Below are 27,641 nucleotides of genomic sequence, written 5' to 3' on the forward strand. Positions count from 1 at the left end.
TGCACTGTAATTGCACAAAAGCAGAGTCATAACATATTTAATTTGTATGGAATCATTCCAATAAAAATATTGTAATAGCCGTGTGTGCATTAACAGATTAACTTGTTTTCCCCTTCTCTCCAGATTTGAAGACTCTCCATGAGAAATTTGAAATAAATATTTGATGCACTTTAGGGTTTTAAATCTTGAGTTAAGTCTTGGTGCTCTGCGGCAACAAAAGTTATTTAAAGGGGGTCTATTGTAAAGGAAAGGTGAAGAACAACTGGTTTATTGATTATTGCACCTAATGGACCACTCTCCTTCTCCCAGTCTTCACAGTTCTCTCATCCCAAGAATGGAAACTCTTCTATCACACATAAGAACAAACATATTAACAGATGACCCTGCCCTGCACTGAGTCAAACTTTAGGGACTGTAACCCAAGATTGCCCTGGAGCTTTCCAGTTTCACATGCGACTCCTCCTCAGATTTTTCCCCCTACAGATCCTAGTGACTGGATCTGGTTTTCTCCATGTGCACTATAGCCAAAAATCTGTTGATTCAAATAAGTTTACACTATGACTTACTTTAGCATAGTAAGTTGTAGTTAGAGTAGGCCCATTTGAATCAATGGAACTTACAGAGGAGTTAACTCACTAAATCATCATTGATTCAGTTGGCCTACTGCAGTGTGATTTGCTAACAGGATTTTGACCAATGTGTTCATTCAACGAACTGTATTATAGCCCAAACATAGTTTGGCGACCCTCCCCAGTTGTGTTACCATATTGAGAAATGTGGAGCACCATGTCAGTGGTGACAGTGTCAAGAATAAGTTGATAGATTCTTCAGATAATACCATAGTTGCCACTTTAATTACAGCAGATAAGGAGAGATTTAGGAACCCAGCATGTTTCTAGCACCTCTTCAGGGTGTGGGGCTGCTCAGTTACAGAACACAAGGTTTGTGGCAAGGTGCTATTTGCATATACGACTTCTTCTTGCATTGACTCTCTGGTAATTTCCTAGTTCAGATGTTTCTCTTCTCCCCCCTCCTCTCCGTAACTGTTGCTGTACTGGTTTCCCGTGCAGCTGAAGGAACACCCAGAGAAAGGGGTTTATGTGAAGGGCCTCTCTCTGCACACAGTGCACAGCATTGCTGAGTGTGAACGCGTCATGGAAACAGGCTGGAGAAACCGAGCTGTGGGCTACACACTGATGAACAAGGATTCCTCCCGATCTCACTCTGTCTTCACCATCCACATGGAGATCTGTGTCACAGGTAAAGGCTGAGTTATGGTTGGATAGATCAGCAGTTGGACAAATACCTGTGAACAGGAGCAGGTTCTGAAAGGCTATAATTCTGCACCTTGTTATCATTCCAGGTATTCAGGGTTCTCAGAGTAACAGTTGGCCGACACTGGGGTCTTGAGCTTCCCTGTGTTTTTTTCTGGAGAATAAAATATTGGCACAGCTGGTGGCAAAAGATAAAGAGTCACAACTGTGTCTGTTTCCCACTGGGTGAAACAGGAACCAAACCAGCAAAGGTATCCTAGCCTAACTCCCATCAAAATAAACTCGTTCCCACCTTCTCACATATAAAGACTACAGAAGCTAAAGCACTAGGATATAGCTATTATTGTCTGCTATCCTGTCTTTAGATATTCTGTCACAAGCCAGGTCAGGACCTCCCTTTAGGTACAATGAGGCAGATACCTCAGGTAGCAGATTTTGATTCTCATGAAATAGTAGCAAAATGTTCATTGTTACTGTATTTTTATAATATTACTCGCAGTGTTCAGGAGGCATAAGCATGGGGGTTTCTGCTTCACGTTCCAAAATAACTTGATGCACTTTCAGTGAGGGGTACCATTTGTTTCCCTTTGTCAAGCAGGAAAATTTCTTGGGCTAACCACTCAGCAAGCAGCCAGTTATATAGCATGATGCTAGACATGGGAGGCTTTATGGAGCTACATGGCAGGTCATAAATCTTCAAACGAAAATGTGCCCCAGAATCTTTCTTGAGTGTCATAGAAGATGCTAGGATACAACTGGTGGACGGTGCCTGTTTGCTTCTTTCCCAGGAAAGCTATGTGCAAAGAACAAGTGGTGGAACGGAGGCCTGTTTTGCACCTGTAGAAAAATGAGGTGGTGGAGTGCTGAGTAGTCAGGTGGACCTTAGAGGGGGAAGGTTTAGAAATGATTTTTCTAAATCCTCCCCATATTAAAAAGCATAAATCGAAAGAGAAACCTATACAGAAGATGGTTGTTGTGGGTTTTTTGGGCTCTGGCCGTGTTCTGAAGGTTGTTCTTCCTAACGTTTCACTGTTCTCTGTGGCTGGCATCTTCAGAGGACAGGAGTCAGAACACAGACAGAGTTTGAGCTCCTGTCCCCTGAAGATGCCGGCCACAGAGGCTGGTGAAACGTTAGGAAGAACAACCTCCAGAACATGGCCAAGCAGCCCAAAAAACCTACAACCACCAATGGAGGAGAATGCTTCACATTTGCAACTTTTCACTGCTAATATATAATTCAAGCTACTGCTTTACCCTGGACCTGCCTTCCTCAACTTGGCATCCTTCAGATGTGTTAGAATACAACTCATCTTGCCTATAGATTAAGAGAACCTAGCAGTTTGGCAGTTGTCTTTCAAAGTATTCAGCTTATCCTGGGCTTTTTCTTCCTTTGCAGATGAGAGAGGCCAAGATCACTTGAGAGCTGCAAAACTCAACTTGGTGGACCTGGCTGGGAGTGAGCGGCAATCCAAAACTGGAGCTGTTGGGGAGCGCCTCAAAGAGGCCACCAAAATCAACCTGTCTCTGTCTGCTCTGGGCAACGTCATCTCAGCCTTGGCAGATGGAAGATGCAGACATGTCCCCTACCGAGACTCCAAACTCACCCGGGTGCTGCAGGACTCACTTGGTGGCAACACAAAGACACTCATGGTGGCCTGCCTGTCTCCTGCAGACAACAATTATGATGAGAGTCTCAGCACCCTACGCTATGCCCACCGAGCCAAGAACATCCAGAACAAGCCTCGCATCAATGAAGACCCCAAGGATGCTCTGCTGAGGGAATACCAGGAGGAAATCAAAAAGCTCAAAGCTATTCTGGCACAGCAGATGAGCATGAGTATTTATTTATTTATTTATTTATTTATTTATTTATTTATTTATTTATTTATTCATTCATTCATTCATTCATTCATTCATTCATTCATTCATTCATTCATTCATTCATTCATTTCATTCATTCATTCATTTATACTTTGCCTTTCTCCTGAAAAGGACTCAAGGCAGCTTACAGTATTAAAAACAAACAACATTAAGAGCTAAAACACAATAAACTATTACACTATTAAAAAAAGAATTACACAGATATAGTAATAAAACTGGTAGATAAAAACAGTTATAAAATCCCATTAAACACATGTGCGCACAGAGAGAGAGAGAGAGAGAGACCCATTTTAAGACCCCTGTCTTACACAACCAGTCACTAAGAGAAAGGCTGCCTGAAGAGAAAGGTCTCTGCCTGCCTTTGGAAGGACAGCAAAGATGGGGCTAGTCTAGCTTCTCATGGGAGGAGTCCCTTTCCTGTGTTCCCACCAGACAAACCTGTGGGAATAGTGGGACAGAGAGATAGGCCTCCCATTATAACCTTAAAACCCAGACAGGCTCATATAGGGAGATGCAGGATCTGATGTAGCCCAGACCCAAGCCACTTAGAGCTTTATAAGTCAAAAGCAGCACTTAGTACTTTGTGACTGGAATCAGGCCAGTAGTCAGTGGAGCTGCTGTAACAGCCCCAGTACATTATCTGGCTGCAGCATTTTGGACCTACTGAAGTTTTGTAACATTTTCCAAAGGCAGCCTCACGTAGAGTTGGGTGCAGTCCACATACTAGTGACACCGAATGCTCAGACTCGAGACAAGTTCTCCCAGCTGTTTCATGTATGTATTAAATAGCATGGGGGACAAAGCAGAACCCTGTGGGATACCACAGGCCAAAGGCCAGGGGTTGAATATGAATCCCCAGCACCACCTCCTGTTTTCTTCCCTATAGGAAGGACTAGAACCACTGTAAAATAGTGCCAGGTCCATCACAGAGAGATGGCTCAGAAGAATACCACAGTTGATACTGAAAGCCCCAAGAAGTCCAGCAGGGCCAACGGCACACACTCCCCCTGTCCAGCACCCTGTGTAGATCATCCTCCAAGGGGACCATTGCTGGCTTCATCCCATAGCCAGGCCTGAAGCCAGATTGAAATGGATCTAGATAATCCATCTCATCCAGGAATCCCTGGAGCTAAGAAGCCACCACCCACCCACTCTAAGAACTTGCCCAGGAATGGAGCTGGTAATTAGAGGCGGGCTGGTAATTATCATATACGATGGGATAACCTGCAGGGTAGTCACTAGCAAGGTAATATCTTTACAAACAGCCCATGGACTTCTGACTAAGGTCTGGTTACCTGTGCCTTCCGCCACACTTTTTGGGCAGTACGTAGTTATATTGGTATCAGTCATGAGATTCTTTGCCATCTCCAGGAAGGAGGACTTTCCTCCTCATGCTCGCCATAATTGCACTTAACCAGGATTTGAACAAAAAAGGTAGAGCAGTCCTCTCCAAGGCAGCCCTCTCCAGTAGTGCTGGTCTGGGACACCCATTATCCCTGGCCAGCACACCCTTGCTAGGGATCTGATGCGGATCATGATTTATTTCCTGTATAGAGATCCTTTGTCTTTTTGGGACTGTGATCTGCTTCTGTAGCAAAGGCAAGGGACTAAAACATGGTGAGGAACTGGATGTTGACTCCTGCCACTATGGCTGAGCCTGATTATGTTGGGGACGCTGCTGGATACTAGCTGAGGCAGTGGCTGAAGCCTTTCCATTTGGTCCCCATTCAGCTGGGGACTTGGATTCACTCCTCCTCCACTTAAGCTTCTAAATATTGGCTGAAATTCTGTAATGATTCCTTACACTGCATAATTCTGATGACATGAAAGAGATTCCATGGGACCTTCATGTGAGAAGTTGGAAATCTTCAGTTTCTGAAAAATCACCACTGCTGATGACATCAGCAGTGATTTTTCAGAAAATAAAAATTTCCAACTTCTCTCATGAGGATCCCAATGGCCCATGGAATCCCTTTCATAGCTGGAAATCTATGGGGCCTGCGGGGGTGAGGGAAGTCCTTAATTATCAAAAATCACAGCTACCAGATGCAGCAACTTTTGGTAATTTCAGACTTTTCCTTCCCACTACACAACCCCTACAGCTTCTCAACTGCAAAAGCAATTTCACAGAAGCCACAGGGCCTTCGGGAGAGAAATTAAAAATGTTTAATTTCCAGAAAATCATCACTGCTGTTCAGCCTTATGTGGCATAAATTATAGGAACAAAAGTTTCAGCCACTGTTTCTGATTATTTTGCAAAAATAAAAAAGGATAACATTTATAACACAACAGGGGGCAACGATTTGCATTGCTGTTCTCTAGCAACATCAGTGACATAAACATTAGCCAAGAGATGCCCCTGATATAACTACAGTCATGGGCTTACACTAGACACTTATAACTGGGATGACATTTGCTATTTTTTACATGAAATAGGATTTCCCTAGAAACTCAATATTGTATTCCAAGTGCTGGAAAATCTTGATTTCTTTTCAACGGATATACAGGCTGAAACTATGAAATCCCAGTCATCTGCACATTTGCACACACTTTCCATGGTTAAATAAAGTAAAGTTTAAAGAACATTTAAAACATCACCTACAAATAAATATTTAAATATTGGGGTCACATGAGAAGGATGAGCAGAGCAACAATGCAGCCGGGCCCATCTACTAAGCCAAGTAATAAGTACTTACCCTTTTCTCTCATGCTTTTATAGACGTGTCTCCACTATTACTTTCTGAGCCTACTCAGCCTGAAGTGAAGCCAGAACCTCCTCCTGAATCCCAAGCAGCTACTGAGAAAGAAAAACAGCTTATTCGAGAAGTAAGTTGGCCATAGCCTCTGCCATGGGGCAGGAGATGTTCACTAGTCTTTTTAGCAGGGATCTGCATATGACGCGTGGTAGAATTGCATTCCTCTAGTGTAATCCGGTTATCTAGCTGAACTGTAATCCATGAGGCTCCTCCTAATGTTTTCTCTGATTTCTTTTTTAACACTAACCAAACAATCAAGCAAACAACCAAAACCTTATATCATTCAAGGCCAAACTAGAAGTTAAAGGGAGTGTGCATTCCCTCTGATGTACTTGTTTTCCTTCCCATAGTTATTCTTCCTCTGAGATGAAATACTGTTGAGGTAACTATGCTCGTGGAATTGAATGTACATTCATGGAATGATACTGCCTTTGAGAAAGCAGTACTTTCTGAAATACTGGTGTGAAATTCCATTCCTCTCTCTGCCTCCAGTAAATGAGCTTTTCAAGCTCCCATATGTAAGAGTCACAGGGACCATAACAAAGAGCAGGTGACTTGCCTGTAACTCTGGTTCTTCCTCTAGTCAGCTGTGAACTCACACAGCCTCCTCTTCTACCTTCTGTTTCCTGATATCACTGTTTGTTAATGGACTCAAAACAGGGTTTTTTTCCCAGTGAGGCGGAGTTCCCACCAACTGCTACTAAGTTCTGAATGTTCTGGAGATGTCTCGGTGTACGCCCGAGATCCATATTCTGAGTTTACAGTTACAGGCCAACAATTCTGTTCTTTTTGGACTAAAGTTCCTAGACTTTTCGAGATTTTTCCATTCAGCCGGGCCAGTGGCTGAGGTGTCCTGGAAGTTATAGCAAAAAACGGAATTCTTTCAAACTCTACTAGACAGGGCATCAGCATTGAAATTTTTCTGTCTCTGTGACTTATTTAAAACACTGGCCCAAATCCTCTTAGTATAACACAAATGGCATAACTTTTAAAGGCAAATTGCCCTGAGTTAAGAAATCACCACAGACATTATCAGTGGCATACTGAGTTGTATAACATGTGTGCAACTGATAGTGATTTCTTAATTTGAGGCAGTTTGCTTCCAAAAATTACATCATTTGTTTAGCTACAGAAAAGGATTTTATTTATTTATTTTATTTATTTATTACATTTATATACCACCCAACTAGAACGTGTCTACTCTGGGCGATTCATTTTGTACATTGTCAGCCATATCGGATCATTAGTCTATAGGTGCAGTCTCTTTGGTCCAGGTTGGGGATGGGCTGGTTTGCTCCTTTTCCTGTTGCCACATTACGTAGGTGCCATTGTGAACCAGCCCACCTGTGATCTATGCCTACCCATACCTTTTGCGGTCCCTGTCAGAGACTATTGCTTTTTGTGTGTGGATAGGATCACTCCAGTTTGCTTTACTTCCAGTATCTGTGATTGCTGGGATTGAATGAAAGCAGCTAGCTGGCTGTCCATTTGCTGAAGCTGCATAATGATTTTGAGAAATGGGAAGCTACCTGGCCACTCACCTTTAGAGGCCACTCACCTTTTCAAAGCATTGCTTCTGCATTAGGAACAATTAAATTTTGCATTTAATTGTTCCTAATGCAGAAGCAATGCTTTGAAAAGGCTTTTTTAAAAGCCCTTGCAAAGCATCTCTGATGCTCTGTGTCAGTCAGTAACAGTTAAAAGGAAAGAGAAAATTCCCCCCACATCCCTCCAAAGGCAAGCAGCAAGGAAGATTTCTATTTCTGAGGCTCATTAAGGGGCGTCCTCCTTTGTGCTTTACCTAACTGCTTGATGATCTTGAGAAACAGAAATCCTCTTTTCTGCTTGCCTTTTGGGGGGAATGGAGGAGAGGTTTTCCATTCTGTTTTAATTTTTGCCACCTGTCACAGGATGTCCCTTTCTTCTTTTTAACGGTTGCATTTTCAGGAGTATGAGGAGAGGTTGGCTCAGCTGAAGGCTGATTATGAAGCTGAACAAGAGTCTCGGGTCCGGCTTGAGGAGGACATCAGTGCCCTGAGGAATGCATACGACCAGAAGTTCCACACTTTGGAGGAGAAGCTCAGGAAAGGAGGAGGTAGAGATGGAACAGATGTGGAAAGCATGGTTGTGTCCAAGCAGAACACTTGTTTGCGCAGATTCCATACATACACAAAAGTGTTGGTATAGCCACTAGCCCTGACTACGGAATTTAACCTCTAGGGATTCTTGTACTATAGTCTTTCATTATAGGTTTTAATGCAATTGCTACTATACTATTTATTATTTTATCATCATTTTTTTCACTCTTTCACGGTAAACCATTCTGTAGATTTTACAAAACGGTCGGGTAGAAGTTTTTTAAGTGAGGAAATAAATACCTAGTCCAAGAGAATTCTGAGTGTGAATTCAGACCCAGCAGAATGTTGCTCAAACCCCTTGCACGATTGTTAAAAACAACTGTCTCAAGCCTAGAGGTGCTTCTTGCTTATTCTGTATTTCTTCTTTTGTTTGCTTTAGAAACCACCCAGCCTCTGGAAGCCGTTGCTGACCAAACTCCTTCACCTGCAGGCCCTGCTGCAAAAACTGAAGTGCCAGCCAAGGTATCTTGGAGGATAAACTTTCTTCAAGTCATGAAATAGACATAGCAATGGCAATACATAACACTCCTTTCAAAATAGTTCTGCAATAGTACAGCAGGGGGTGGGATGGTGCTTTATATGAGCGGCCAGGGACACTACATCATACACACCATAGCATCTTTCAGGGGGGAAGGCTTGTCACAGAACCTTGTTTCAGAGAATGGGAATGAGGTTAACAGTTAATGGTTACTGTTGTTCTATAATATTTTTAGAGTCCTCTAAACCAGTGGTCCCCAAACTCCTCCAGATGTTCTTGGACTTCAACTCCGAAAAATCCTGGCCAGCACAGCTAGTGGTGAAGGCTTCTGAGAGTTGCAGTCCAAGAACATCTGGAGGCCCAAGGTTGGGGACCACTGCTCTAAACACTTCACTTATAGTATCCTGAAGTGCTTCTAAATTACGGTTTTATTATGTGGTCACTGTGCCTTGTTCACAGAATCTTACTGGGTCCAGAAGATACCTTCCGTTTGTAACATTGCTGTGTTTTTACTCCCCTTGATAGAATTCTATTAGTTATTTACACCCATGTAAGTGCAGTAGCAGGAAGTGCAGTGGTGAATTGCCACTCCTTGTTGACAAGTTGGCACTTATATTCTGACCTTTTTGATCTGACAAACGAATCCTTATTTGGTGGAAATTTGCTGCAGGAGTTTAACACTGTTGCACTTACACAGGTGTACAGTGGTGCCCCACTTGATGATGACCCCGCTTGATGATGAAATTGCTTTATGATGACTTTTTTGCGATCGCTATAGCGATCGCAAAACGATGTTTCTATGGTTTTTTTCCGCTTAACGTCGATTTGGTCCCTGCTTTGGGAACCATTTTTCTCAAAATGATGATTAGAAACAGCTGATCAGCGGTTCGCAAAATGGCTCCCCACTGTTTTCCGGACCGATTGTTCGCAAGACAGGGATCCCAAAATGGCTGCCCTATGGAGGATCTTCGCTGCACGAGCAGGTATTTCCCCCACTGGAACACATTAACTGGTTTTCGATGCATTCCAATGGGTTTTTTTCCGCTTGACGATGATTTTGCTTAACATAGATTTTCCTGGAACGGATTATTGTTGTCAAGCGGGGCACCACTGTATATAACCAATAAGAGTTTGGCCACTTCTGTCCCCCCACCCTTTTCACCAAAAAACAAAACCAAAACCAGACCCTTAAGGTAGAAATGATGGAGTAGTTTTCTGAATGGTCAGAAGCAATTTGACAATCTGTTGAAGGCAATGACCAAAATTCTGTTACTTGGCATAGTAAATCATGCTAGAGTAGGTCCATGAATTAGTGAGGATTTGGTAAGTCAACTTATCCATATGTTCCATTGATTCAGTAGGCCTACTCTGACTGTGACTTACTTAAGCATAATAAGTTATAGTTAGAGTAGCCCCATTTGAATCAATGGAACTTACAGAGGGGCCAACTCACAAAATCCCCATTGATTTTGGCCAATTAGATTTATTTCTCAGTATATATGCATAGTACTTTTGGCATTAATATCCAAGATGGTTTCATTCTATGTATCTGATTACTTCTAACAAAGCATTCTGAAATGGCATAATCAAATATAATATTCAAAGAGTTTGGGAAAGTTACTTTTTTTATTATAACTCTCGGAATTCCCTAGCCAGTATGTCACGGACCATTTCTAGAAGCTGTAGTCTGAAGAAGTAACTTTTTCCAGTTCTGAATGCTAGATGTTAACTAAACTTCTTTGTAAAATGGCAATGCACTCACCTCTCTGGAAAGGTCTCACCTTAAACTGGCTGAAGAATTCAAGTGAACACCATGAGGCCAACAGCTTAATTGTTTTGTTGGTCTGGGGGCAGAAGCAGTTCATGGTTGCTTAGCAACATCAGATTTGTGCCTGGAAAAAGAATGGTCTTCTCCCAGACCTTTAGCACAGCAGCTGGTTGGCTGGGACTGAGGTATGGCAGCAGCAAAGCCAGCAGTCCTAGTGTCAAGGCATAGTATGTAGAGTGCGTCAGCAGGCCATATCTGAGACTGGAGGGTGGATGAGTCCGTTTTGGCCCTTTCTTCCCAGTCCCTCCTAGGAGACAGGCAAAATGTTGAGTTTTATACTTCAGGGGGTGGGTGGGGGTTCCACTGTGAATCAGCCTTGTATCCCTGAGTTCAAATATCACATGCTTTCAAAATGGCTTCCTCCAATGTCCTCTTCTGCTCAGGAGTCTGACACAGCTGAACATCCTGCCCCTGCTGTGACCCAACAAGTAGAAAAAACAATCAGACCAGGAACACCAGGGACCGATGCAGCTGAGGAACAACCTATGCCTGTAAACCATCAACAAGTGCTTGCCAGGTCAGTGAGAAATGCAGTGCAATACAATGCAACACAACACAATGCAACACCAAAAAGTCCTAACCCAATCCCAAAACACACTTATCAGGAAATAAGTTCATGATGATGGTGGCTCCTGAGGGTAAAAAGTCTGAAAAACAGTATCTAGAATAGAGATATGGCACTGGTGTGCCCGCCCACCCCCTATAATTGAACTTTAGCCCACGTGACCCTCATGATCAAAGGTAAGGGATGTCAGGAGTTAGACACTAGCAATGTCAGAAGAGTTTTGTGTTCCCCACAGCCTTGAGCTGAGCTGAGGCTCTGACTTTCTCAGGTTGCAGATGTTGGAACAACAGATGGTAGGAGGAGAACAGGCCAAGAACAAGGACCTGAAAGAAAAGCATAGATGGCGAAAGAAAATGGCAGATGAGCGGAAGAAACAGCTGTTGGCAGCCCTACAGAAATCGGATGAGGACAGCAGTGACTGGGTCCTGCTCAACGTCTATGACTCCATCCAGGAAGAACTGCATGCCAAAAGCAAATTGCTGGAGAAGATGAAGGAAAAGGTGATTCCTTTCTCGTCTGAGGTTAACAGGTCTTGTACAGGGTTGGGAAATGGGGAGTGCTCTCTCTCCACTTATAGATACCTAAGTGCTAACTCTAACATTGGGAGTATTAATTGTGATGCTCAGAGGGCATGTATAAAATCCTTTAGAGCGCTGTGAAGCATGTGAAGTGAAGCAAGGTGAGAGAGAGCAAGGCTCTCTTTCCATGACCTTTCAGGCACTGGTTTTCAATGTGTGGGTCAAGAAGATCTGGAAATTGGTTGCACTTGAAGTAAAACACAAGAGTTGGGGGAGGGAATGACTTTTTTTGGATTACAACGTCCAGAATATCTCCTTGCTGGTGGTCATTCTAAGAGAGGGATTCAAAGAACTGTAGGCGAAAAAAGTAATTCTGCCAAGTAGTGCCAGTGGCTATTGCCACTGTTTCCTTTTCTCTCCCTCTCTCTCTTTCTCTGTGTGTATTTATGCCAGAGAAGGAGGGAGTGGGGAATGAGGAGGGAAACAGGAAGTTTATACAAGAAACGGGACAGAATTACTTTATCTTTAATAGTTGTCAAGAAGAGATAACTGCAACAACAGTAGCTGTTCATTCGTCTTCTGGACCAGCACAATTCAGCCTGCCTTCTTATCTGATTATCTTAGGCCAGGGTGAGGAGAAAGTAGTCCTTATCCAAGTGGCCATTTTCCAGCGGACCACATAATGCTTCCTGGTTGCTGTGATTCCTGGAGAGAATGCTGGAGGAGGGGGACCTTGGTTTGATCCTGCCCGCCACTTCTGGTGCTTTTGAGCTTGGGAGCGCTCAGGGCCACTTAGCACAGGCTAGATGTTCCTTAGCTGCTGGGAGATGCTAAGTACATTCATGTGAAAAAGAAAGTACACCCTCTTTGAATTCTATGGTTTTACTTATCAGGATATAATGAAAATCATCTCGCCCTCAGCAGGTCTGAAAATTAGGTAAATACAACCTGAGATGAACAAGATCACGTGACATATTACACTGTGCCATGATTTATATTACAAAAAGGAAGCCAAAATGGAGAAGCCATGTGTGAAAAAAATCGTGGCTAACATAGTTTAGGGATGCACAATAATTACAAAATACTATAAAGACAACTAGCAATTTAGCAATTCACTTTACCTAGACCATGTTCTCATCCCGGATCCATCTTTCTTAGCTGCGGGTTGCTGAAACTGAAATCAGAGATCTCCAGTCAGAATTTGAGCTAGAGAAGATTGATTATCTAGCCACCATCCGCCGCCAAGATCGGGAACTCCTCCTTTATCAGCAGCTCCTGGACCAAGTTCAACCACTCATACGGCGGGACTGCAATTATAGCAGCTTTGATAAAATCAAGAGGGAGTCCACCTGGGATGAGGAATCAGGCTGCTGGAAAATCCCAGAGCCTGTCATTCAGAAGACAAGCCTCCCTGCAGGTAAGGAGACCTCTGCAGATTCACCATGTTTCTCCTGGACAGTATTGCACCAAATGCCCCAGAAGTGGCTAGAAACCCCATATTGCTAGACTACATGGACACACTGTACCAGTATACAAACCTGCAAGGTAGCAGACGGTTAGCTTTGATGCCGGATTTTGCTGCCTGAGTATAAAATCTGATCAGACAGGCTGGCAACAGAACAATATCTTCTGCCACACTTGAAGGCAACAGGGTAGCTTAAGAAGCAGAGGCAGGGTGCCTGGCACACAGACCTTTATCTTCCCTGCACCTTGCTCCAGCTCCCTGCCTACTGGCGTTGGCCACCAAAGGCAGCTGCCTCACACTGCTTAATGGTAGGGCTGACTGTGTTTTCATGTAGAAGTGAGTAAAACTGGACTTCCTTCCCCAACTGTTCTGCTCACTGCTGTCCTTACTGGCTTCTTGTCTGTCCTTTATCCTTTGAGGTGCCGTCCACCCTGAGACTGTTTGGGTAATCCTTTGCTTATCTCAGTTCTGCACACAGTGAAATACAAGAGTAGGCAGTTTTCCCATGGATTCAGGGCCCATACCAAATGCGTAGCAGACTGAGGTCTACCTCTTACACAAAAGGAGTATGCAGAGGAAGAGAAGAATAATTAATCTTCCCCTTCATCTCATTTCACTCTGCTGTTAAAAGCAGTTTTCCCCTGCAACACTCACATCTGGTACTGGAGCCAGACTGGGGAAATCATTGCTTACATTCAGTAGAGAGGAAGGGGAGATTGTACTCAGTTCTCCTCTGTGTGCTTGTCTTAGCTTAGCAGGTGCTCCAAACAGAACTCAAAAACCAAATGCTGAAGATTGCTGTGGAAGAAGCCAAACCACCGGAGTGATATTAAAAAGTTTATTGATCAGTTTTATTGGTTCAGGAAGCAGGAGACTAAATGCTAAGGGAAGCTAGAAAAACCATAGGATCATCCTTATCAGAACACCTAAGCAAAAGGCCCCGTTCATGGAGGTGTCAGAGAAACATTTTACCAGCGATAAAGTAATGCAAGAAGACAAGGATAAGCTAATGGGTGAAGGAGCAGTTAATACGTGTGTGACATGCAATCTCAGATTCCCTTCATACCGTGCAGGTATAAAGCTATTATAATGGGGCAGACACCAGTAGTTCTCAATCCACGTTTTCACGGCTACATTTCCTTTATTACATCTCTGCTTTGTGTCTGACATGGATGACTACATCTGTCATAATGAAGAACGAGGCACATGCTTAAGCGATGTATGATTGCCCCACATCTGCTTTTACTTCCCTACACAGTTGTCAGACTTTGTATTAGCTAAGAGAAAACAGTGCAAACCTAAAGGGATTAAGAACCACTATTGCTCTTTCTTTTAATAGCAGTGTCATCATTGTCACAGACCAAAACAGGCAGGAAGAATTCATCATCGGAGAATGGGGACACAATCACAGTGGTAAGCTGAGGGGTGCTTCTGCTTATAGATAGAATTAGTTACAAAACTGTGCAGCATGTGTATCACCAATAATTCAGTTTGCTGTATTGGCATAAAAGTGGTACTTTTTCTTCTTCTTCTTCGCTTCATATTGTACCATTATTCCTAATAAGAACCAGGAGCCTGCATTTACACTTGTTAAAAGTGTGACCAGCATTCTCTTTTGGTCATGACTGCTGGCAGAATGTAGCTGCTGTTTCTGTCCAGCAGCCAAGAGAAAGCACAACAGCAACAGTAAGTCTAATTGGTCTAATCTCCCTTCTCCTCTCATTGTAGAATCATAGTAGTTTGTAGCTGGAAGGGGGCACAAGAGATCATCTAGTCCAGTGGTTCTCCAGCTGGGGGTCCCCAAGTGTTCTTGGACTGCAACTCCCAGAAATCCTGGCCAGCACAGCAGGTGGTGAAGGCTTCTGGGAATTGCAGTCCAAGAACATCTGGGGACCCCAGTTGGAGAACCAATCCTCTGTTGATGCAGGAGATTGCCAACTGAACTAACCTTGATAGAGGACAATGCATTCTCTGCTTAAAAACCTCCAACAAAAGTGACTTTCACTTTCCAAAGCAATCTGTCCATTAAGAGTGTGAAATAAGAATGACAATGACAGCCACCTTCGCTATTCAAGCATGATAAAGATCAGCAGTGTGAACATGCTTCAAGAAGAGCAAGTAGTCTCACTCCCTTCCATTGTTGTATTCTTCAGTTTCAGCGTTAGGGCTGGCTGTGGTTTTCCTTGAAGAGTCAAGTAGGAGGAGACAAATACTATATAAAAGTTTTCAGGTCTACCTGGTTAATATTTTAAAACTGTGAAAATGAATAAATTTTGTGAGTCCTTGTAAAATGCGCAGTACAACAGGACATGTTCCATTGTTTCAACCATGCCAGATTAGCAAGAGCAAATGCATAAGGGATGTGTCAGTGTCCTCCCTCTAAAAGGGAACCGCCTTGTCTTCAAACTCAGCGCTGAAACCATGAAGATGGAGCTACATGGTCCTCTCTGAACATGTTCAAGCCCTGGCCTTTTATAATGCTTGAAAGTCTGAACAAGGAGGCTGTCCTGGACAATAGTTTTTTTGTTAGCTATCACTTGTAGCACTGTCTTCTGTGGCTTGTTCTGTCTCTTCTAAACTCCAGTTGTGTTTTTACTGCTCTTCATGATAGGTAGATGATGTTTCGTGATGTGGGTGGTAAACCTATGGGTGATTCCAATTGTAACAGGAGCTCTAAGAATTGGGTGGTCCTCTGTCCCAAAAACATAAGTGCAGCCCTGCAGACGGAAAACTTAGATATAGTGAGAAATACTCTAAAATCAATTTTCTTTTTCACATGTTAGTTTTCTGTGTGAGAAGTTTTTTTTTTAATGGAAGAACCTTCCGATGAGCTGCTACTTACATTCTGATGTGATGCTGCACAGTTGTATGTTCAGGGCCTTTGAGAAGTTATGGCCTGTCCAGTGGTAACTAATTATACAGGATACTGTTTCACACTATAGCAAAACACCTTTTCATTCTCTATGTTCATTCAGGCTGCATCTGGAGCGACATTTGTATTTCACAATGCTGTTGCTTCCCAGAGATTAAAATGGAAGTTCAATTCTTGTACATCCCGCTGATTTCAATGAGAAAAGTCCTCCCACTGAGTTCACAGCAGCTTAAAATGTCTCCTTTGGTCTTTGGTTTGGATTGTTCTTTCCCCCAATTTGTCATCTTCTCACTGCTCCACAGTGATTCAGGAACTAGTAGAGAAGTAGTGTGGCCCAGGGCTTAAAATAGTAAAGCAGGCCCAGAGAGGAGGAGGGTAAAATTAGTCTTAGACTAGTCAATCATCCTTGCCTCAGTTTCCTCACTTTAAAAAGGAGAGGGCAAATTATGTTAAAAGTGGGTGCCTTTTTGTTGTATGTTTTCAGCAGGAGGAAGACCGCTACAAGATGATGCTGAGCAAGAGCGACAGTGAGAATATTGCCAGTAACTATTTTCGTTCAAAACGAGCAAGCCAGATTCTCAGTACTGATGCCATGAAAATTCTGGGTAATTCCCCTCCTCTTCTTCTCTTCCAAAGTGGTGCTGGCCCTTCTCCCACCTCTTCCTACCCCTCCACTCCCCAGCCTTGATATCGGTAACACCTTTAAGCATTTCTCAAGCATTTATCTCAGTGTCCCAGCTTAAAGTAACTTGTTAATGTAAACAACACGGTTAGCTCTGTTTTGCAGAGGGGTCTGTGAACATGAGAGAAAACGACTTGTCTGGTCAGCCAATCCATTTATGGCAATGTTAGATTGGACCGGATACATGTACACATTATTTCATGAATGTTGTTTCACCAGCTAAGTGGGAGAAAACTGCACAAAGCATCCTGCATCTAAAACCCTGCTGGTGTAAGGTGATAATAAGCCCAGCTAGTCCAAGGAGATGTTTGGGCCCTTCAACACATAACAGTTTTTCTTTCCTGTAGCCAAGGGCTGGCTGTTGTCTTTCCATTCCTATTTAGCGCTCTTGACACAGGAAAACTGGGGTCTAAAAAATCCTTTGGGGTGCCCAGTCACTCCTTGGCCCTAAGATGAAAAAGCCATGTACTCTTTGTCAGTGTACTGAAGCCATTCCTTATCATCATCATAGTAATCATTTGCATTTATTTTATTGCAAAGGCTTAACATTCACTCAGCCAAAAATGGGAAATGTGTAGCTCAACAGATGTTGTTTGACTGCAGCATCAGGGATCCCTCATCATGGGTTGATGGGAGTGACAGTCCAACAACCTCGAGAAGGCCACATGTCCTCCCCCCCCGAATTGTGTATTATACAGAATGAAACACAGAGACACACAGAGACACACGTTTCTCTTAAATAAGTTAAATAAGGACGGGGGTGTCTGCAGTTTTAGTATGGGCTCCTTCTAGGGAGACAGCAAACAGGCTTTTGTTTGTTTCCATGAGACCAAGCATCTCAACGTCCTCTTCTCATTTCTTTCCTTGGCAGCTTCCCATAACTCCCCCCTTCTGGTGAACAGTAGCACCTCTATGCTGACCTCCAGCTTGGCACCCATTCCCTCTGCCCAAACGGTGGAGATGCCCCAGCCACGCCCCTTCCGCCTTGAATCCTTGGACTTTTCTTCTCCATCAGCCAAGACAAAACACAAGAAAAGCCGGAACAACTTGAACGGAGACCCTCTCTGACCGGCAGGTCACTCGTAAGCAGGGCGCGGTCATTGCAAAAAGCAACCAAGCAAACCACCCCTTAGGCACAAATCCTCCTGCATCCAGAGGATTTCGACATGACCTTTAGTCTGGAACCCTTCCACTGGGCAAACTGACCCCGCTGTGAACCAAACTTTCCACATAAGCATCTGGCTGTGTGGAAGCTCAATTTTCATAATCTTTCCACTTGTAAAAAGCAGGCTAGGGAGTGTGACATCGTATGGAACTACGCACTTCATATGGTTAACTGTTCAGATGCTTTCTGCATAAGTGGACAAAAGGCCTCGTGCCCCATAACTGACACTTCAAATTGTCTGTCTGGATAAAAGGCACAAGTATAAGACTTCATGAGAGATGGCCATTTTATCTTTCAGACGGTGGCATTTGCTGGAGAGTTACGACTGAAGAATCAGTGCATAACAGTCCTAATAAAAAGATTCACCCCTCCAAAAGCCGTCCCCCAGTCCCCATTGTCAAATTTCATGAGAGCAATAATGTAGCAATCTTTCATAAACTGTAATTATGACTGGCATTCCTCTATAATTTTCTTAACGAGCAAGCACTGGAGGAAGACACTCATGCAGTTCTCCAGGCCTGCCTTAGATTCCTAGGGACAGCCCCCACCACCCTCAAGATATTTTATACAGTAATTTGTACTTGAGAACTAATCCATGTAAGTATCAGCCAGCTCACAATTGACCTGATTTTCACAAAAATAAGAAACATTTGTCTGGGCTCTACCATATCAGATTTCAGACAGAGGCTCAGTAATGGAACAGTCCTGTGAACAGTAGTTTACTCTGAAACATTCCTGCGCACTAAAAAGTAATTAATAAAATTCACTTCATATAGAAAATGGACATGCTCAGAGAGAAGGGCTTTTTGCCTAATCTCTCTAACATGGATTGTTTCCCATATGCAAGGACTGTTTTCGTATATAGGAAGCATTCCATCCTGTGAGGCTCCCCCATTGCCCAGACAGGCAATACATTTCTGTCAGAATACACTTCTGCCTCAGTTCAAATCATAAATCTGATTTCCAGAGGGGGGTCCCCCATCTAGCTTGAAAGGATATCTCCATCTGAAGACTCATATTTCCATTTCTGGTTCAAACATCCATTCTTAGTCATTTTACATGCTATTCAGGTTTGTATCTTGAAGACGTTAGCAACTAGTCCTTAAAACTTCACATGGTGTTAATGGCAACGGATGCCCAGTGGTATAATTGACATCTCAGCCCTTGAAAAATGTCCATACATTGAGGAACCTGTCTCTGTGCTCATGTATTTTACAACTGAAAAATGTTTACATCTCTGGAGGACAACTCCTTGAATTCCCCAGCCATTATAGCCAGGACCTAGGGGATTCTGGAAATGGTAGTCCACAGAATAAAAATGACAAGTAGGGGTGTGTCATTCCAAATTCTCCAAGAATTCCTATAGCTGGACCTTGTCCTTTGAGGCTGTATGCCTCATTCCCCACTGCAGTGCTTCCTGGGCATAATTGTCTTGCTGCCCTTTAAGCTGCCTAGAAGGTTACTCCCAAAGAGCTACCAAGCACAGGAAGCTTTGCAACAGGAAATGAGGCCTAGCATGCTATACAGCTTCAGAGGACTAGGTCCATACTCTGTAGATAAGGGTCTGCGAGCTGGAACTCCCAGAATTCTCAGAGACTTTTTAACTTCAAGTCCCAGAATTCTCAGGGATAGTTAAATAATTCAAAAATAAAAAAATAAAAAAGGGAACGTTCCATCACTAATGGCAACTTGCATTTTCAGAGATGAAGGGCATATTTTATGCCTTTAGATGCTCTTTGCAACTGATGTTATATGTATTCAGGAACTGAATCTTGGTTACAAAATATACTGTACCAAGAAGGCCATGGATCTCTTCCAAACAGCTACTTTTTGAAGCTGTGTTGGGACCAAATGGGAAGTGCAAGTGGGAAGCTGTGTAAGATATTTTCAGACTTTTATCTGTTTAGGCCAGGGGTTTACTTGGATCACCAGCAGTTCACCGAGGTCTCAAGAAGAGCTCTCCCACTGCATCTGCCACCAGATCCTTTTAAAGGAGAGATGCTAGAGACTGAAACTCAGACTTTGCTACATGCAAAACAAAGCTACTTCCACTCTTTCAAAGTGGGTGGAAAAGTCCTCACATGAACAGGAACCAACTAATATGGAGGGTTGTTGGGAATCATATGCCAAGAAGTTTAGCTGATAGCTCACCGAGTTGCTGTGTCGGTCACAAAATGCTTGTAATATGGGAATAATGCAGAGGGTGATAGCCTACCTTGCAGGACTGCTGTAAAATGCCAGAGTTACTTTTCTGGGAAATCCATTAAATATTTGTGATACATAAATATTACTATCATCATCCTTTGTTCTGGGTCACAGCTGCTGTGCCACCACTGCTGACCCTGCACATCTGTCTCCAGAGCAGTTCCACCTATTTGATCTGGTACATTTTATGCCCGAAGCCAGAAACAGACATTAGAGATAGCCTGTGATTAGCAGAGAAAATCCTTAACTAATGGAAAGTGTTCCAAGTGTCACAGCAGGACAATGTCTCCATTCTGAGAGCGTGCAGAGTATGCTGGGTGCCTTCCCACAGGACAGCTTTGCCTTTATTTAATTCATAATGAAATATTACATTCTAATTTTTTTTAAAAAATTAGACAGCAAGATTTTCATATCCCAAGCTACTTGTGGATTCTCTATGTGGTCGTGGATGTTAGGCCTTTTGATTCTATATGTTTACCAGTATCGTTCATAAGCATATTGCTGTCAACAAGGAAGCGTCCAGTAAATGCTCAAAACAACTTTGATGTTTTCACCTACCAATACTTGAACAGTAATTGTACACCACAAAACTGGATTATGTTGCTGTGCAGTCATTTAATTTTCCTTTAGATCATGCATAACTTGGGAGTCCTATAGTGACTGGATAATATGCAGACCGTATAATATTTTTCAGTAACAGAAACCAAACCAGATTCATTAAAAACAATATCACAAGTTATCTTTTCACAGGAAAATAGGCTGTATAATCATACAACCATTTCCACACACTCTTCATCTTTTTAAAAAAGGTCAGCTAGAGATGAGTGAAGCTTAGGGTTTGATTCTGCCAGGTACGTGTTTCCTAGTTAGCAGAAGGAAACCAATGAATTTACTTTGTTCCTGGGACTTATTCCCAGTTAATGGATGTACAGTATTACAACCTAAATGTGGTCTTTCAACTTAGCGAATACCTTTTTGCATACAGAAATCCAGAGTTCAAATACCATATGTACTTACATCAATTTTTATAATTGGACGAATGTTTTTATAGCCTACACAGTTGGCAGTTTTGTCTTTGGTTTTTCCTCCTAGTTTACAGGACTGCCTGTTAGTTCAGGGTTGCCATACAGGCTCAAGATCTTATTGGGTACCTTGGCATCTCCAGAGCAGTTTGTGCCCCATCCATATACAATGAAGGTTGGCATCTTCAGGACTGTAGGATACAGATATCCTAAATAGGTAAAGGAAGCAACCTACTGCATGCCTCAGCATCACCCTGTTGTCCCCTCTTCCATTTAAATCAACACAAATTTAGAAACTGTGCAACCCTTAAATCTCATTTCGTACAGGAAGAAAGGTACAATATAGGTGGTGGTGGTAGCGGCAGCCTTTGGTTCTTAAAAAATGAGACAGACAATGCATGTTTAATACTAGGAGGATGGTGGAGAGTTACATCTGTTTCTGCATGAATCAAAGACATTTGGGGATCAAGCAGAGGTGTTTGAAAAAGAGAGCTTCAATAGTTCAAGCGAGGGATGCTGTGGGAGCTGAAGATTCGGCAGCAAAGATGTAGGGTGGAACAGTTTGGCAATTTTTTAAAGCTAACCATTACTCTTACCACTCACACATACACCCCTTTAAAACTTTATTTAATAATTTGGTAGGTGCAAATGAATTCTGCCCCAGAACAAGTGACATTTGCCCACTCCTAATTTCAACTGATACCACCTTTTAATGTTCAGGATCATCATTTCTATGTAGATCACTTTACTGCGATAGCTACATAATCATTAGAACCATGAAACAGATCTCATTTCTGTTAGTGGAAAGACTTATTCACTAGATTATGTACATAATAAAGCCAAAAATAGTATTATTTTTGTACACTGGTACAACATTCTCAGCATTTTGCTGCACTGACTACTCATATGCTGCAGCTGTTCCTTTGTTGTGTTAGTATCTTGTCACTTGCATGAGTAATTACTTTGGAGCCTGTTCAAAAAAATCAAAACTGACATTTGCAAGGATGTGAAAAAATCTTTCAAACCACTGGAGCATTCAGAATGTCTATAGGTGTAAAAGAAGAGCTTTTTAATAACCCAATAGATGAGTCCTTCTCTGTCAGATGCATGAAATATTTGTTATGTAATAAATAAGAGGAGCAGTATGTCCTTTCTGGTATGTTTCCACCACTTTCTGTCATGCCTAAAGCATTTCTGTGACCTAAATCATGTTGAGGATTCAAAACAAACGCACTTTGTCCTGAAATATATAAAATAAAAAATTTAACATTTACAAAGTAAATTGTATATATATTTATATATATAGACACAGGGAGGGAGAGAGAGAGAGAGGGGAAAAATGCAGTGTTCAGAATACTGGTGTTTCTTTTTTATTTAAGAAGAGAATAAAGCATTTTTAAATATATTAATTTAAAGTATACTACACTTAAACTGGGATGCTGGTTTGCACATTAACAGTGTTCAAAACTGAAGATGACTGCAATGGCCCCTCCCACCCTAAATACCAATGCAACAAAGAGATGCCTTCAGAACAAATACTGGTTCAAAGTCTCTTAGTAGAAAGGTAGTAAAGGAAAATTAATCCAAACACCAGCAGGTATGATGACAAAAAATGCAGAGCAAGATAAATGCTCCGAGACAACCAACTTCCTTTGTTACTTTTTACAGATTACTGATTTTTTTTTACTGTAAGGCATGAAGGTTTTGTTGTATGGTTACCAAAGTGGTCGCCACAGTCATGTGTATGGCTCCTAATACTTTGAAGTTTGGGCCACATCAAGGGTACAAAAGAAGTTTTGGCATTAAGTAACCAATGAAGAATCTATCTGGAACACGGGCCTCTGGGCAGGCTAATTCAAAAGTACTTTCACATATTACAAAAGTGACTTCAACTGGCTGAACACAAGAACCACAGAGTTTCCCATGGCAAGAATGTAGCACACACATTACGAGATGAAAATCAGGGCGCAAAAGAATGAAAATGCTCACTCTGCCTTAACCACTGACTTCCCATACAAACTGTCTTCTTACCCTGTATTTACTGAGTTCAGAAAAAAAAACTGGCTTCAGTTCAAAACCAGGTCTAGGTTAATGAAATGTTAAAAGCACAAGCAAGAGGCAGAAATGGCAATGACTGCTATGATGACAGCTACCTGTAAGAATTTGTGGTCCTCAAGCCACTTGCTCAGGCTTGGTAGCGTTAGCTACTGCAAACAATGTGGTTTGAGTCTCACAGTCAAAGAAAGAGCCATGTCTATGAATGAGAGAATATGAAGACCGTATGCTGACAATAATCAAAAGGCAGACTGAAATCTCATTTACACTAGAATAATTCCAAAGGAACCCCCACAGACTTTGGGTTTTATTCAGGTACAGATAAAACTGGTCCGAAATATCTTCAAGTATAATACTGCTCGGTAAGTTAAAACTCATTGCTACAGTTGCTCCCTCACAGGTGAGAACTCTGCTATGTGCACCCTAAGCTTAGTGAAATATAATACTGCTTATCTTCACATGTACATGTGACCATAAGTAAATGCTGCTTAACTATATGTGACTAAAGGAGCTCAGTTCTGCAGTTCTATGAAATACATACTGATGATGATTCCTGAGACTGGAGAGAGACTTTCTGTGTACAAATATGTGGTATATGTATACACGAATTAAAGAGTGCCTTTGAAAAAGGCAGCTTAGCAAATGGAAATCTAATTAACAAGTGAGCGTGTGGAATATATTAATATTAGTACTAAGGAAAACTGAACTTGGTGTTTTTGCAGATTTACTCCTACTTCCATGAGGCACCACTATTCTCTCTTTGCACACTCATGCAAATCATGTCTTAGGAGCCAGCCAGAAAAGATAATAAGGAATAATCACTTGAACAGCAAGGCATAGAAAATCAACACCCTTATGAAGACAAGGGTGTCTTCCAAGCCAGTAATAGCACTTTTTGTTTGGCTTATGAAGAAGCCCAAGCTACATGAATAAAAGTGATGACAACTTAGACAATTAAAATCCTAGAGCAAGTGTAAATCCTGTGCGCACTCTATCTTGATATATGTCTAGAACAAGTAGGTATGTTTGATGAAGATGTAATTAGTCCAACATTTCTCTTCAAGTTTTTCCAGTTGCAATGAACCTGCATTGTAAATATTGAAAAACCTGACCAATAAGAGAGAATGGCTTAAATAGGAGGGACATGTTCCCCTTCAGGAAAGAGAACAGCCCATTTAAAAGTCTCACTGATGCATCGTGTGGGTTCTTTGGGGTGGGTGTGTGGAAATATGGAGAAAAAAAAAGAGAAAGATTACATGAACTGAAGTTGCCTCTTTCAAAAACAAAAGGAAGAAAGAAAAGAAGAAGGAGGAAGAAAAAAAAAGATTTTCCCTCCTCTTACGTTCTGTAGACATTCCAGGCCATTTAAAGGTTGACCCCTTTGCTATTTGCAGGAAGGAATAGCAACTGTTAGAGAAGGTGAGGCCGTGGCTCATTGATCAAACACCGGTTTTTAACTGCTGCTGCAGTGATGTGCAGGCATTCCTGCTAAAATCTTGGATACCAGTGACAACATCTAGCTTTCGCAGCACATTCAGGCACCCAGGCAAGCTTGGACTGCTGAATTCAATAATTTCTAGGAGGATATGAGCTGTGTTAGTCTGCTGCAGGAAAACAACAACAAGAGTTTGGTGGTACCTTCAAGACGAATACATGTTGTAACATAAGCTTTTGGTGGACATCAGTGAGCTTGTGCTATAATAAAATTTTGCTACTCTTTAAGATACCACAAGGCTCTTGGTTGTTTGGACGTAAAGTATAGGACTAGGCTCTTCCCACACTTGGAACACTCCATCCACGAGGTTTCCTTTTTGTGCAAAACATCAGTGCGAGAAGCTTCCAAGTCTGGGAGGCAGAAGGCCATGGAATGTTTCCTGGGGCTAAAGAGAAGCGCTTGATGTTGAATCCATAGATGAAGGAATACAAAAAGTGACAGGCCTCATTTGCTGGTCTTCTTTTTCACCTTTGTGGCATTGATGTCTGCTTTTGTCTTCTGGATTCGGGAGAAGATCTCTTTGAAGAGGGCTTTGTACTCCGGCTGGCTCTGCTCTAGCCTCTTGTCCACCGCCTCCACATGTTTGCTAAGGCTCTTCTCCATGGTCTTGAGCTCATCTAGCTCATAACCTTCTCCCCGGAAGTCTCTAAAGGAGCTGTCCCGAGAGATGGGGCGAGAGGTTTGGACGCCGGCGTGGCGCACGCTGTCCTTGTGCTGCCGGCACTTGCTGAGGAGCTCCTCATACTTTTCCAGAAGAGCATGGTATTGCTCATCCACTTCCCTAAGGATGGACATCCCCCTCTTGCGTACGTTATTGGCATGGAGTGTGTAGTTGCCTTCATGGCGGCTGACAGCATCCTTGGTCACTATGGCATTGAGGGCTGTGTCGCTACAACTCTTCCTTACAGGATGGTTAGGGGAGGCTGCCATGGATGAGTCGTGGCTTTTGCCTCCATCTTCCTCAGAGAGGTCAATGTAGTCGGCTTCCGGAGCATTGTTTAATGGTTCCAGAAGTGCTTCTGACAAGTTGTCCTCTCTGCTGAGAAGATACTTCTTAACCTGTTTCATCTGCTGGAGTTCCAGTAACTCTGCTTCCAGCTCTTTAATGCGCAGCTTGCAGCTCTCCATCTCACACACCCGCTGTTCCAGATCTGAGTACTCCTGGATGACAGATGTATATTCTCTCTCCACTCTTTCCTTTCGCTGCTTCTCCTGGTTGACTTGTGACCTGAGAGTATTTACCATGGCTTGCAGTCGCTCATTCTCACGCTCCAAGGGCATCTGATTGAACTCCATTGAAGAGCTGTGAAGCTGGAATGCATCTTCGTACCTAGTATTGAAAAGATAGCATTCATTAACAAATTATCAGTGAAAGAGGTATGTAGCTTTGTGGTTTTGGGAAGTAATTCACAGAATTCCCAAGGGTATGCTATATGGAAAATTCTGCAAGCAGTAGTCCAAATATATAAATCTGCACACCTCTAAACCATGGTATGTGGGTATCTATGCAATAACTATAAATTTACTGAAATATATGGCTAAATTACCACTGTGTAACAAAATAATGTTCTTTGCTGGACCTTACATATATCGCTCACCCCAAGGATGAGATGTTACATATAATCTCTTACACCCCATTCATTAACTCATTCATTCATTCATTAAATATAGGCCGCCTTTCTTTCACAAAAGAGATCCTAGGCAGCCTACAGTTAGGTAAACAAATGCAATAAAAGAAAAGCATGCACACACGCACACACACACACACACACAAATAAGAACATAAGTTAAAATAAAATTTCCCTTCCAGTTAATTCCTGTCCTCTTTCCTTTTTTTCTCTTTATTTATTTTGTATTTTTCCCATTGCAAAATCATTTAATTAATTAATTGTTATAAATTTTTCTTGAACTTGTTATGTTTTATGTTGTAAGCCGCCTAGAGTGGTCGAAATGACTAGATAATAATAATAATAATAATAATAATAATAATAATAATAATAATAATAATAATAATAATAATAATAATAATAATAATAATAATAATAATAATAATTTAGAAGCTGCTATAAATAGGTACCACCATGGTGGGAAGGTAATGGTGTTCCATGTCTAGTCATGGTGACCACATGACCACAGAAACTATCTACAGACAAACGCTGGCTCTACGGCTTGGAGACAGGGATGAGCACTGCCCTGCCCTCTAGAGTTGAACTCAACTGGACTAAATGTGAAGGGGAACCTTTAACTTTACCTGATCCACCAGTTTTCTATATACAGAGCCTCGTGGCGCAGTGGTTAAAACGCTGTACTGCAGCTAAAACTGTGCTCACGACCTGGGGTTCAAATCCCAGGTAGCCGTCTCATGGTTGACTCAGCCTTCAATCCTTCCGAGGTCGGTAAAATGAGTACCCAGCTTGCTGGGGGGGGGGGAATGTGTAGCCTGTATAATTAAATTGTAAACCGCCCAGAGAGTGCTTGTAGTGCTATGGGGCGGTATATAAGTCCAAAAAAAAACAAAAACAAAACCAGGACATTTTCTCCAATCAGGATACCAATATGTGATCCCATGCCTGCATCTGGATCTTTCTTATTGTTACCAAACATCAAATGCAGAGAACAGAACCGTATGGAGCGTTCCCATACATACAGAAGTTGATACTTAAGTGGGTACTAGGGCCCAGGTCCTGTTGCATACACATGAATCCCGGGAAAAGCTAGCAGGAGGAGTGAGCCTAAAATGTCTGGTGACATGGTCCAACCGTAAGGTACTGTGCACACCTCTGCTCTCACTCCTTCCTAACTCTTCCTGCTCAGTCACAAATAGCTAAGAATACACAAATGAAAATGTTGGTATTGACAGAAACTTGACTTGGAGGAAATGAAGCTGTCACTACATATTTTGCAGAGCAGCTTTCTCATTGGGTGGAGGGAAAGAAAGACAGAGAAATAGATGCCACCCCTGGAAAGACAGCCATCTGGATGGGCTGTGAAAGCATATGATTGGGAATTGTGTCTCTACTCTTCAAATATCTGGCTTAGCTTGAAAAGGAAGAAAGGCATCTTGGCAAATTCATGTCTCTCTTCAATATATTAGCAATAAACTACTGGACTGCCTGCAATCTTGGGAACTGAAACAGAAAAGAGTTCTGCTACTGCTTCAAACAACTGATGCCCTGCACAGATTCACTGGTCACGGTTCAACCGTCAACAACAGAGGCTGGTCTAGTTACTTCTCTTCAAAA

At 42.3% G+C, this 27,641-nt stretch overlaps 2 protein-coding genes across 2 annotated transcripts in view; one reads left to right on the forward strand and one right to left on the reverse strand.

Moving 5' to 3' along the window:
* KIF17 (kinesin family member 17) overlaps positions 1-22,863 on the forward strand; it is a 33,199-nt gene extending 10,336 nt beyond the window's left edge. Inside the window, exons 4-14 of the mRNA XM_020806299.3 lie at positions 1,071-1,260; positions 2,671-3,111; positions 5,875-5,981; positions 7,859-8,006; positions 8,429-8,511; positions 10,739-10,872; positions 11,189-11,420; positions 12,597-12,855; positions 14,243-14,316; positions 16,260-16,380; positions 17,329-22,863. Coding sequence (XP_020661958.3) covers positions 1,071-1,260; positions 2,671-3,111; positions 5,875-5,981; positions 7,859-8,006; positions 8,429-8,511; positions 10,739-10,872; positions 11,189-11,420; positions 12,597-12,855; positions 14,243-14,316; positions 16,260-16,380; positions 17,329-17,525 — 1,986 coding nt within the window. The 3' untranslated portion in view covers positions 17,526-22,863. The remainder of the gene's footprint in view (positions 1-1,070; positions 1,261-2,670; positions 3,112-5,874; positions 5,982-7,858; positions 8,007-8,428; positions 8,512-10,738; positions 10,873-11,188; positions 11,421-12,596; positions 12,856-14,242; positions 14,317-16,259; positions 16,381-17,328) is intronic.
* Positions 22,197-27,641, reverse strand: part of CDR2L (cerebellar degeneration related protein 2 like) — a 40,541-nt gene continuing 35,096 nt past the window's right edge. Inside the window, exon 5 of the mRNA XM_020806275.3 lies at positions 22,197-25,729. Within this exon, the coding sequence (XP_020661934.1) occupies positions 24,844-25,729 (886 nt within the window). The 3' untranslated portion in view covers positions 22,197-24,843. The remainder of the gene's footprint in view (positions 25,730-27,641) is intronic.

The sequence above is a fragment of the Pogona vitticeps genome, chromosome 2 (assembly GCF_051106095.1).
Source record: "Pogona vitticeps strain Pit_001003342236 chromosome 2, PviZW2.1, whole genome shotgun sequence".
Lineage (NCBI taxonomy): Eukaryota > Metazoa > Chordata > Lepidosauria > Squamata > Agamidae > Pogona > Pogona vitticeps.